General features: G+C 41.9%; 2 protein-coding genes across 4 annotated transcripts in view; both read left to right on the top strand.

Annotated features, from left to right (window-relative positions):
• appa (amyloid beta (A4) precursor protein a) overlaps positions 1-5,821 on the top strand; it is a 34,810-nt gene extending 28,989 nt beyond the window's left edge. For both annotated transcript variants that reach the window (XM_020482712.2, XM_020482713.2), the window contains 4 exons: positions 618-842; positions 1,066-1,211; positions 2,953-3,099; positions 3,759-5,821. In XM_020482712.2, the coding sequence (XP_020338301.1) occupies positions 618-842; positions 1,066-1,211; positions 2,953-3,099; positions 3,759-3,860 (620 nt within the window). In that variant the 3' untranslated portion in view covers positions 3,861-5,821. The remainder of the gene's footprint in view (positions 1-617; positions 843-1,065; positions 1,212-2,952; positions 3,100-3,758) is intronic.
• Positions 5,822-8,513: 2,692 nt separating this feature from the next.
• On the top strand, positions 8,514-12,447 carry atp5pf (ATP synthase peripheral stalk subunit F6). Of its 2 annotated transcripts, none has more exons than XM_020482711.2 (4): positions 8,514-8,645; positions 9,073-9,243; positions 11,478-11,605; positions 12,334-12,447. In XM_020482711.2, the coding sequence occupies exons 2-4, from the start codon at positions 9,074-9,076 to the stop codon at positions 12,360-12,362; spliced, it is 327 nt and encodes a 108-aa protein (XP_020338300.1). In that variant the 5' UTR covers positions 8,514-8,645; position 9,073; the 3' UTR covers positions 12,363-12,447. The 2 variants fall into 2 exon arrangements, with proteins under 2 accessions (XP_020338300.1, XP_031680444.1); XM_031824584.1 differs by having other exon boundaries at positions 8,639-8,756.
• The last annotated feature ends 190 nt before the right edge of the window (positions 12,448-12,637 follow it).

Here is a 12,637-nt window from a genome sequence, read left to right as displayed (position 1 = left end):
CCAGATCTGTGCCTTGACTCAATCTTGTCTCGGAGTTCTACGGACAATTCCTTCCACCTCATGGCTTAATTTTTGTACTGTCAACTGTGGGACCTTTTATATAGACAGGTGTGTGCCTTTCCAAATCATGTCCAATCAATTTAATTTACCAATCAAGTTATAGAAACATCTCAAGGATGATCAATGGTAACAGGATGCAGCTGAGCTCAATTTCGAGTCTCATAGCAAAGTGTCTGAATAGTTTTTTTATATTGATGACGGAAAAACAATTATTTAATACATTTTAGAATGAGGCTATAATGTAAACAAAACGTGGAAAAGGTCAAGGGGTTTGAATACTTTCCCGAATGCACTGTTTATAGGAAATGGTGGACATTTGAGACATCCATATTCTAGTGATCCTATTTTCTTGTCTTTGTATGTACTAATAAATAATCGTAATTGTTCAATTAGTCATTTACCATTCTATTGCAACAGCATTGATGTTTTCTCTCCTTTTCTCTCTACCCTTGTTTCTTACACCTTCCATCCTCTCCTTTCTATTCTTCTCTCTCTTAATCCTCTCTGCTGTGGTCTTTCACCCTCTTCCCCTTTTTCCATTGTTCTTCTTTCTCCAGAGTTGCTGCAGAAGGAGCAGGCAGATATGGCCCAGCAGCTGTCCAACCTGCAGAGTGACGTGCGGGTGAGCTACGGCAATGATGCCCTGATGCCTGACAGTCTTCCAGACAGCACCAGGGCCTCCCTGGACCTGCTGCCCCAGGAAGAAGACCTGGGCATGGGCCTGGACGGACTGGGCTTTATCCACCCCGAGAGCTTCAACCAGGTCAACACCGATAACCAGGGTAGGTGTGCCTAAAGCTATGATCAATACACACAGAGTCAGGGTGGGAACAGACCGAACCAGGGTAGGTGTACTCTACATACAACCACACATTAAATTTAATGTGGATTAACCGAATCCATAACTGTAGACCGCTGTCAGGGCCTTGACAGGGATGAAATCAAAGTGAAACTATATTAACAAGATACTCATCCTTCCGTTTCATTTTCCCTGGCTCTCCCTAGTTGAGCCTGTGGATGCCCGCCCTATTCCTGATAGAGACTTTCCAACACGACCAGTGTCTGGTCTGAAGCCAGAGGAGATCCCTGAGCTCAGGATGGAGGCAGAGGAGAGGCACAGCACTGGATTCGAAGTGCACCACCAGAAACTGGTATCTACACACACACCACTTAATTTAGTATATTTACACTCTTTTCATAAATGGCCAGATACAAGCATCACGGAGTTATCCCAAACATATCCATGCCCATAAGGGTATGTCTAGCCATATGTATTGGCTAACCGTTGGAATGGTAACCAAGGCCTGCCGAGATGACCAGGGTTAGTAACTGGCGTCTGCGTTGCCAGGATGTTAGTTTCACACCAGCGCTAATTTATAAATGTCCTCAGATGAACACTGTCTGAAATTGAAAACGCAGACCTGCCAACATGCACGCATTTTGCGTACCAACTACATAATTCTCTGTCCATGTACGCAGGTATGGGATCTGAGTTAAAAGTTCACAGAAATGAATAGGGCCTGATTTATTTTTTAAACATTTTAATAAAATAATAAGTAGATCTAACATCCCGATTCTTGAGCTGCAACACAGACATGTGTCAACAGACATGGAGATGAATACATAATTATTGGACGTAGCTGCCTGTCAGCTGTACGTAAACACATGGACAAATGCCTTTTCGACTGCGTTGTGGAAAGGTAAACACTAATTGTTTCAATTTAGCTCTCGCATTTACGAGTGACAGAAATTAAATGCGAATATGAAAAATAACTGGTTGCGTTTGTGCGATGTATATTTAATTCTGCGTCCCATAAGTTGTATTTTCCACGTAACATTACGAGGATCACGCAACCTGATAGACTGTAATTATGATCCACGTCACAAAAAAAGCATTACAAAAGTATAATCAAAAATAAGTATAAACATCTTGGAATGAAATGGATTCGGGAGTTTAGAAGACTGCCCAATGAAGAATGAATGAGTCTGGTATTAGCTATAGAGGCAATGCTTCTAAAATGCCTTTGCACTAGATTTGACATTTTATCAATTTATATCATTAGTTTTTATGTTTTCAAAATGATTTTGCTCTTAGTGTTGATTAGGAACCATGTCTAAAAGCCCATACTTGTGAGCTGGCCCTATTGATTGTCCCTGTTTGAGAGATGGCCCTGTTTTGTAGAGACTAAACTTGGGGGCATGTGCTAAGAAACATTTATAGATCATCTCCATTCTACACTGTACATGTAATGGAATAAACATACAGACAATCTGTGCTAATTCCACAAAACGTATATTTCTTGTATATGTTCTGTACTTATCAGTATGAATCTTTTTGTTTTGTAAATACCTTTCAGAGGACTGAACTGAACCAGGTGTGCTCCATGTTTGTCTAAGCACATGAATCTCCAACTCGTTGCGCGTGCGTCTGGTACTCTAAAAGGTTGGACAGGGTGGGCAGATCTGAAACTGCGACACGCATACATTCACACTTAGAAAAACAAGCGGCGTTTCGTGCCCAATTTAAATCTCTTATACATTTTGCTACTTTTCCTCGTTAAATAAGGGAGAAAATGTATTATGTAACAGTCATATTGTATAATGTAACTTTAAGCTTACCTCAAAATCCCTCTAATGTAACTCTGAACCTAAATCCCAAACCCCCTCAACTTTACCGCGGCCTCTTTTAACACCTAAACAGCAATCCTAACGTTAGATTACAAATTGTCTTTTTGTATTCCATCCAAACCCCAAATTATTCCTACTCTCTCCGACTTAATTTCACCTTAATGCCTTGAACTCCTGACCCCAGATCTGTCTGCATAAATCCAGTCAGTATTTGTGATTGGTTGTGTGGTGTGATTTTACAGTCCCTCTCTCTCTCCTCTCGAGGTGTTCTTCGCCGAGGATGTCGGCTCTAACAAGGGCGCCATCATCGGGCTGATGGTGGGAGGCGTCGTCATAGCGACCGTCATTGTCATCACCCTGGTGATGCTGAGGAAGAAGCAGTACACATCCATCCACCACGGAGTCATCGAGGTGAGTGGTAGAGGTGACGTGTGTGGACTTGTATTACTATCCTAGTGGGTACCGGAAAGCCCCAAAACGTCCCCACAAGGATAGTGAAACGAGGGGAATTCTCCCACGAGGATGAAGGTTAGGAGGTAGGGTTAGGACAATAGGATTTTGAATGGAAATCAATTTTAGGTCTCCACAAGGATAGTAAAATATATATGCTATGCGTGTACTGTTCTGGACTTTGGCTCAGTATTTCCTTTTGTCTCTATTTCTGTTGTTTATGAGTTTGAGACTTGAATCTAAAGTCTGTGTAGAAGGTTAACAGTGCACATGTACTGTGTCAGCATGGGTACGAATCTATCCTACTGCATCAGTAAACATGTAAGGAGTGGGAACAGCCCCCACTCGTTAAACAACAAAAAAGAACCAGCAATAGTGTATGACACGTCAAACTCATTCCACAGAGGGACGACTATCTGCGGGTTTTCACTCCACCCTTGTACTTGATTGATGAATTAAGGTCACTAATTAGTAAGGAACTCTTCTCACCTGGTTGTCTTAATTGAAAGGAAAAAAAACAAAAACCTGCAAACACTAGGCCCTCCGTGGAATGACTATGAACCCCTGGTGTACGAAGACATACCATATCTTGTGTGTAACACATCTCTCTGTTTCTGCAGGTGGATGCAGCAGTCACCCCTGAGGAGCGCCACCTGTCCAAAATGCAGCAGAACGGCTATGAGAACCCCACCTACAAGTTTTTCGAGCAGATGCAGAACTGAGGAATGACAAACCCCCCTCACCCCTATGACCACTACCCAACCCCTCTAACCCTCCACACCCCTATGCCCTTAACACTATCCCCACTCCAAACCTACCCTCAAGCAGTGCAGGTTGGAACCAGGCACCACTATCACTCCTGGTGTAGATGGAGACTGTCCCCTTCAACACTGGTCCAGAGTCTGTTTTTAGTTTGATTTGGAATGAGTTGGGGAATGGATTTGGACAGAGATCTGACTCCAGACCAGTGTTATTTAAGGGGGCATTCTCTGGCTGTAGTGCCAGCCACACTGTCCCCAACCCTACACTACTGCATTCTCTATACACTGGGGAATAGGTGAGGTCTATGGGTCAATGAAGCCTCCTATCCTTCCTTCCTCCTTTCCTTCTCTGTGCATTCTTATGACAGCTGTGCTGTGTTAGGTCACACAAGGCTAAAATGATGATAATAATGATGATGTACTCTGAATGAGCTCTTTATTTTAGTTATTCTATCATTTTCGGTTTTGTTTTTCAAAAAAGAAATTAAAATTAGAAAAAAAAATCATATGTAAAGAGGTCTTTTTTTTTTAAAGTTGCGTGTAATGTAACAAAGTAGCCGTTCCTATTTAGTGCATGATGACAAATTACGATGGGGTTATTATTGAGAATAATAAAATATCTTTCTGCGTCTCCAGAGAGGTTCTCACATCGAGATGATCATTCTAGCAGGATTGTACATTTAGTATCTTTCTCGTGATTACGTGACTTAAATGACATTGGATAAAAACATATATGAATCTCGGTGAATGGGCTCTCTCTGCTTGGATATCATGTTAATAAATACACTGTAAGAGAGATCTGTGCTTTTTGGATTTAAGTTTCTTCCTTTTTTATTTCAACCATGCTATGTTCCTAAAACTGCGGGGGGGCTGGCTTGATCCGTATTTGTATATTATATTATCATATGAATTATGATTATCTTTAGTTTATTGCGTTGGCATCCTATTGCGTTTTGCAGACGTTATGAATCGGCCCTATTTAATTTTTGATTTCTTTCTTTGATTCCATGTTGTCGTGTGTTCTTTTTAAGATTGGGGGGGGGGTGTGTGTATGTGGTGGGAAGGCCGGTTCCAGCCGGCGGGGAGAATGGAGGGACGGGGGTGGATGACTCTGTTCTCCAGTCTAGTTAGAATTCTTGTTCCGGTTCTATGTTTCCGCTAGAAATAAACAACGTTCTCCTCCTGTACATTTGTTTGTGATATATAAGAACAATCCAATACCATTTTGGGCTTACTTATTCTTCCCAATCTGTTCCTTTCTTGCTTCGGCTCATCCTTCTCTCTTTTTCTCTCTCTGCTGAGACTAGAAACTGAGCAGGGTCGGTGCCTGGGGAGGGTGCATGTGAAAGATTGAGAGAAGGAAGGAAGGATTGAGGTAGAGGGAATTACTAGCTGTTCCAGATGGATAGTCAGACGGGCAGTCTGTAAAATGAATCTCCAACCACCCTCCCCTCTTTCCCCCTGCTTTAGGCATGCGACTCACCTCTCTCAAGCACTTGTCTAGAGCCAGCCATACGACGACCTCTACCGTGGCCTAGAAGGCAACTTTCAGCGGGTTAGCAGGGCCATCCGGTAATTGGATGGACTACAGTTTCAGTGAGAAGTAGTCAAAATATAGGCCTGTGATAGGGTGCCATTTTGTGACACAGTACTAGACTTAAGGCAGTGTTGTGGTGGTGTGTAGAGCTGTGTGCATCACACTGCTGCAGGTGGGTCAGTCCTTTGCTTGGGTTTTCAGAGGATGCATTACCTTACCATAGTCAGAATAAGGCAGTATAGAGTTAGAGAGAGCAGGGTTTCTTTCTTTATTTCTCTGTGGCTTTATTTCCACTGTGTGTAATTGTGCAAGCCATTTGCTTTGACTGGGAAAAACGCTTTCTACACTGTATTCCATAAATAAAGTTTTGAACGTACATACAGCTCTCACTGAGTCATGGCTCCTAAGTCTTGGGGGATGGGGATATTTTCACCACTGTAGTGTGTTTATGAATTATGCAATACCTCCTTTTAAGCACAGGACCAAATGATTCCCTGATCTAGATTTTGTTTTCTAATGATACATAAATTTCACTTTTTATTTAACCAGTTAGGCCAGTTGGGAATAAGTTCTCATTTACAACTGCGACCTGGCCAAGATAAAGCAAAGCAGTGACACAAACTACACATGGGATAAACAAACGTACAGTCAATACAATAGAAAATTCTATATACAGTGTGTGCAGATGTAGTACGAGGGAGGTAAGGTAGCGAGGTAAGGCAATAAATAGGCCATAGTGGCAAAAAAAATACAATTTAGCAATTAAACACTGGAGTGATAGACATTTATAAGATGAATATGCAAGTAGAGATACTGGGGTGCAAATGAGCAAGATAAAGAACATGGGGATGATATGGTTTAGGACCTTGAGCGCGGCTGAGGTGCACCCATGACCAGCTCGGAAACCAGAGAAGGCATGGTGGGATTCTAAATGGTCGGTGATCTGTTTTTAACTTGGCTTTCGAAGACTTTAGAAAGGGAGGGTAGGATAGATATACAGTTGAAGTCGGAAGTTTACATACACTTAGGTTGGAGTCATTAAAATTTGTTTTTCAACCACTCCAGAAATGTCTTGTTAACAAACTATAGTTTTGGTTAGGACATCTACTTTGTGCATGACACAATTACCTTTTCCAACAATTAATTACAGATTATTTCACTTATAATTCACTGTATCACAATTCCAGTGGGTCAGAAGTTGACATACACTAAATTGACTGCCTTTAAACAGCTTGGTAAATTCCAGAAAATGATGTCATGGCTTTAGAAGCTTCTGATAGGCTAATTGACATAATTTGAGTCAATTGGAGGTGTAGCTGTAGATGTATTTCAAGGCCTACCTTCAAACTCAGTGCCTCTTTGCTTGACATAATGGGAAAATCTAAATAAATCAGCCAAGACCTCAGAAAAATAATTATAGACCACAAGTCTGGTTCATCCTTGGGAGCAATTTCCAAATGCCTGAAGGTACCACATTCATCTGTACAAAATAGAACGGAAGTATAAACATCATGGGACCACGCAGCCGTCATACCGCTCAGGAATAAGTTGTGATCTGTCTCCTAGAGATGAATGTACTTTGGTGCGAGAAGTGCAAATCAATGCCAGAACAACAGCAACAGACCTTGTGAAGATGCTGGAGGAAACAGGTACAAAAGTATTTATATCCACAGTAAAAACTAATCCTATATCGACATAACCTAAAAGGCCGTTCAGCAAGGAAGAAGCCACTGCTCCAAAACCGCCATAAAAAAAAGCCACACTATGGTTTGCAACTGCACATGGGGACAAAGATTGTACTTTTTGGAGAAATGTCCTCTGGTCTGATGAAACAAAAATAGAACTGTTTGGCCATAATGACCATTGTTACATTTGGAGGAAAAAGGGGGAGGCTTGCAAGCCAAAGAATACCATCCCAACTGTGAAGCACGGGGGTGCCAGCATCATGTCGTGGGGGTGCTTTGCTGCAGGAGGGACTGGTGCACTTCACAAAATAGACGGAAAATTATGTGGATATATTGAAGCAACATCTCAAGACATCAATCAGGAAGTTAAAGCTTGGTCGTAAATGGGTCTTCCAAATGGACAATAACCCCAAGCATACTTCCAAAGTTGTGGCAAAATGGCTTAAGTACAACAAAGTCAAGGTATTGGAGTGGCCATCACAAAGCCCTGACCTCAAGCCTATAGAAAATGTGTGGGCAGAACTGAAAAAGCATGTGCGTGCAAGGAGGCCTACAAACCTTACTCAGTTACACCAGCTCTGTCAGGAGGAATGGGCCAAAATTCCCCAAACTTATTGTGGGAAGCTTGTGGAAGGCTACCCAAAACATTTGACCCAAGTTAAACAATTTAAAGGCAATGCTACCAAATACTAATTGAGTGTATGTAAACTTCTGACCCAGTGGGAATGTGATGAAAGAAATAAAAGCTGAAATAAATCATTCTCTCTATTATTCTGACATTTCACATTCTTAAAATAAAGTGGGCATCCTAACTGACCTAAGACAGGGAATTATTAGGAGGATTAAATGTCAGGAATTGTGAAAAACTGAGTTTAAATGTATTTGGCTAAGGTGTATGTAAACTTCCGACTTCATCATGTAGGTCTGTAACAGTTTGAGTCTAGAGTGTCACCCCCTTTAAAGAGGGGGATGACCGCGGCAGCTTTCCAATCTTTAGGGATCTCAGACGATACGAAAGAGAGGTTGAACATGCTAGAGATAGTAAAGATAGTAAAATCAGATTCATGAAATTAAAACAATTAGTAGGTTACTGGTGCACACTGTAAATCCAATTTTCAATAGCCTAAAGAAAAACCAAATAGATTTATAGGACTGTACAACGAAGTTGAGTGAAAGACGAAATCGTTGGTGTAAATCCAGCAAGTATGTTTTTCGTGTGACAGTTGTTGCTTTGCCACAGGGGCAAAGACATGCACCTTCAAGGCATTTGACTAGTTTGATTTTCACTTCAGAATAAAATACCAAATAAGGTAGCAAATAAAGCATCGTTATTATGTGGGTGATATGAAAGCTGTGCACATTGCTATGATAAAAACGATATAGCGCTGAAAAGAACAGGGCTGTAGAGATGCGCAGCCAGGACGCACGTTGATGTTCCGGAACGCGACCGATTGAAAAATAGCCACAATGCAAAGCGGTTTATCACAGTGGAAGTAATCACTGTCAACGAGTGTCAAATCCAAGGTGAGTGGTGTTTTTACAGCGGAATTAAACGCCTTATAATCGATTTCATTGTATTAACGCCAAATCGTACATGTTCGTCATATTCATTCTAATACAAGTCATAGCCAGCCGGTAAGAGAGTCGACTAATACTGTAACTTCCCCCAAAATACTGTAAATTAGCTAGGGTCATGTATTTTTGTTGCCTCAGATGGGTGTATGGAAGATATGCACAGGGTTGGGTTCCCACTAGTTCCCACAGCCACGTTACCGCCGTCAGCTATCCAGCCAGCGAGGAACCGTTAACTAGCTAGTAACGTTAACTTCATGTAGCTACTGTTCACGCACGGTTTATCTATCGCCAGTAATATACATGTTCAGCTTAGCTAGTTTGGTAGCGTCACTGTCAAACTTAACAGTTGTCATTTGTCCCTCTCTCCGTTTGACAGTATGGCGCTTCGTAAACTATTCCGGCTGTCCTCGCTGTTGCGCTCCGCGGTGTCATTGACACTGCGCAGGAATTTCGGCCTGTCTGCTGTCCTCTTCAACCGGGCCAAGGACCTGGACCCTATCCAGAAACTATTCCTAGACAAGATCCGCGACTACAGCACCAAGAGCAAGTGAGTGCGATAAATAACCGCACTATTTGTCCTACTTTCACTACTGCTAACTTACTTGTTTCTTCATGTTGGTAGGCTATACATTAGCTAGGCTTATGTGGAATGACCCGGGATGTCATGACAGATATTGTGGCAGGGAGTCTGCACGTGCTTTTAGCACTGCAGAAGGATGGGCCATATGTTCAGTAGGCGAACGTTGTGGGATGTTGCAAATAAAAAATGTGGGGGAACAGAGCTAGCAGACTTGATTCTTGATTATACAGTACATGTCAGTCGTGTTCATTCTACATGATATATTTCTATCTGAACGTTCCACAATGTTGTGCACCTTCTGAACCCGGTCCTATATGCCTAGATGGCAAGATCCATGAACCGCATAGGATGCTGAAGGTGCTTTTATAGGTTATATATGTCTGACTCGTTATAGGGTATTATAATTATAGGGCTGACTAGTTATGTGGTTTCTTGAGCTCACCCACTGCAACAAAGGTAGGGCTTCCTTGACATGTCTTTGCCTGATGCTTGGTGCTCACGGAATAAGTAATTAAACAAACACTCAAACAGGCAACTGAAGCGGGATCTTTCTTATTTCTGTAGATATACAGTGTATTTGGAAAGTATTCAGACCCCTTGACTTTTTTCACATTTTTTTACGCTACAGACTTTTTCTAAAATGGATTACATTTTTAAAATCATCCTCCAATATAGACACAGTACACCATAATGACAAAGCGAAAACAGGTTTGTAGAAATGTATTAAAAACATACCTTATTTACATACGTATTCAGACCCTTTGCTATGCGAATCGAAATTGAACTCCGGTGCATCCTGTTTCCATTGGTCATCCTTGAGATGTTTCTACATCTTGGAGTCCACCTGTGGTAAATTCAATTGATTGGACATGATTTGGAAAGGCACATACCTGTCAATATAAGGTCCCACAGTTGACAGTGCATGTCAGAGCAAAACCAAGCCGCTAGGTTGATGGAATTGTCTGTATATTTCCGAGACAGGATTGTGTCGAGGTACAGATCTTGGGAAGGATACCAAAACATTTCTGCAGCATTGAAGGTCCCCAAGAACACCGTGACCTCCATCATTCTTAAATGGAAGAAGTTTGGAACCATCAAGACTCTTCCTAGAGCTGGTCGCCCGGCCAAACTGAGCAATCTGGGGAGAAGAGCCTTGGTCAGGGAGGTGACCAAAAACCCAATGGCCACTCTGACAGAGTTCCAGAGTTCCTCTGTGGAGCTGGGAGAACCTTCCAGAAGGACAATCTGCAGCACTCCACCAATTAGGCCTTTATGGTAGTAAAAGTGGTAGTCCTCAGAAAAAAGGCACATTACAGCCAAAAAAGAGGTACCTAAAGGACTCTCAGACCATGAGAAACAAGATTCTCTGGTCTGATGAAACCAAGATTGGACTCCTGAATGCCAAGTGATACGTCTGGAGGAAACCTGGTGCCATCCCTAAGGTGAAGCATGGTGGTGGCAGCATCATGCTGTGGGGATGTTTTTCAGTGGCAGGGACTGGGGCACTAATCAGGCTGAGGGAAAGATGAACGGAGCAAAGTACAGAGGTCCTTGATGAAAACCAGCTACACAGTGAAGGGGTCTGAATACTCTCCAAATCCACTGTATATGCATGATTTATAAAGCCAGGCACATTTAATAGTACGGCTACTGATTTCTAGACCTAAATAAGTTGGTATCCTCACTTTTCTTAGGAAAACAGCCCTTGCCTTATTGTGTCTCCCCTCATTCTGCAGCTGCCTCTGCTTTATGCTCGTTAACCAATATGCTCGTTAACTTTGCTATTATGCACATAGCAACATGGTCTAGGAAAAGGTGCCAATTCAACAGCGTTTTTCAGAACCGTGGACAGCGACCACTAGTCAACGCAGGAGAAAGCAAATTTGTTATGAAATATATTTTTTATTTTTGTTGCACCGATGTTCTTATATAATATAACCATATACAATTTTAGTAGCACATTTATTCGAGTGATTGACTGTGCCTTCCCCATGGCCTCCACAATGGATTAGTCCACTCACAGCAGCAAATCAGACCGGTGTCTTGTACACAATGATATATATATCTATATATATTTTTGCTAATGCTCGAATGAAGAATTCAGTCGACTAAATGGGGTCAGCCCTAAACAACAGAGTAGTATATTCCATGCTACAGTGTTGTTTTAAAAGGTTCCTTCCCCATCTTTCTCTTTTCTCCAGGGCTGCAGCAGGTGGGATTGTTGATGCAGGCCCCTCTTACGAAAAGGGTGTCTCAGAGGAGATCACCAAACTGCAGAGGTTATACGGGACCGGTGACCTCACCAAATTCCCTAACTTCAAATTTACAGGTTCGTTAAGGCCATGCACTGCAGTATAGAGCTGGGGCGATTAACTGAAAATGATCAGACATTTTACTGACATCATTAATAACGACAAGTTGCCTACAGTAGAGAAATGTGACGTTTGAAATAATATGGGCGATTGCTAATGGAACAATAGATGGCTACGACATTTTAAAGTGTAATAGAAAAAGTAACTGGGGTGTAAATTCATTTGAACAAACGTGTCGTTTGATTTCTCATTATTGTGATATGGATGTCACCCAACTCTACCGCAGTAGTAGCATTTCTTGGTAGCTTAGTCATAGACTAAATTGTACTACCCCCATCTCACCCTACGTAGCATACTCATTCTATGCTTAAAAGCAGGGGTGTCAGTCATTCCGTGGTGGTTCTAGTATACGCGTGTTTTTTCCTTTCAGTTAAGACCTAGACAACCAGTGAGGGGAGTTCTTTACTAATTAGTGACCTTAATTCATCAAATACAAGGGAGGTGCAAAAACCCACAGACACTCAGTCCTCCATGAAATGAGTTTGACACGGGTGGTTTTAAAGGATTCATTCACCCTCAACCAGGGTTGTATTCTTTAGGCACCAAACAAAAAAAAATAATATATATATACAAAACATGAAAGGAACTACCGGACCAATAAACGCTTGTTATTGTTTTGCAAAGTGTTTCACTACGGTATGCACTAATGAATACGACCGAGCATTTCTCAATCTCTCTTCTCCAGAGCCCCAGCTGCAGGAAGTGGCCAAGTGAACACTGACCATGACGACGTTGTCTCTGTCCTACATGTCACCACTATTAATGTACTATTTAATAAATGAAGTTGGATTAAATGTGAGAACATTTTTGTTTTCTTACGCTAATCAGTCAAGGGGTTATAGTAAGAGTGATTTTGCAAACCATGTTCAACCTTACATGCTTGCATTTTTGATTGATAACATATGATGATGTCACACTACAGTCTCGCTCGCCTGACTCATGGCACTCCACCCTGTTCCAGCGGCTGTGGGGAAAAGACCACATGGTGA

The sequence above is a fragment of the Oncorhynchus kisutch genome, linkage group LG5 (assembly GCF_002021735.2).
Source record: "Oncorhynchus kisutch isolate 150728-3 linkage group LG5, Okis_V2, whole genome shotgun sequence".
In the NCBI taxonomy this organism is placed as follows: Eukaryota; Metazoa; Chordata; class Actinopteri; order Salmoniformes; family Salmonidae; genus Oncorhynchus; species Oncorhynchus kisutch.
This window is presented reverse-complemented; position numbering and strand designations above follow the sequence as displayed.

Bases quoted from the DNA above. Each gene is read 5' to 3' on its own strand.
- atp5pf (XM_031824584.1), top strand. From the start codon at position 8,716: ATGTTCGTCATATTCATTCTAATACAAGTCATAGCCAGCCG. The intron at 9,244-11,477 runs GTGAGTGCGATA...TCTTTTCTCCAG, and splicing joins GACTACAGCACCAAGAGCAA to GGCTGCAGCAGGTGGGATTG. The intron at 11,606-12,333 runs GTTCGTTAAGGC...TCTCTTCTCCAG, and splicing joins CCCTAACTTCAAATTTACAG to AGCCCCAGCTGCAGGAAGTG.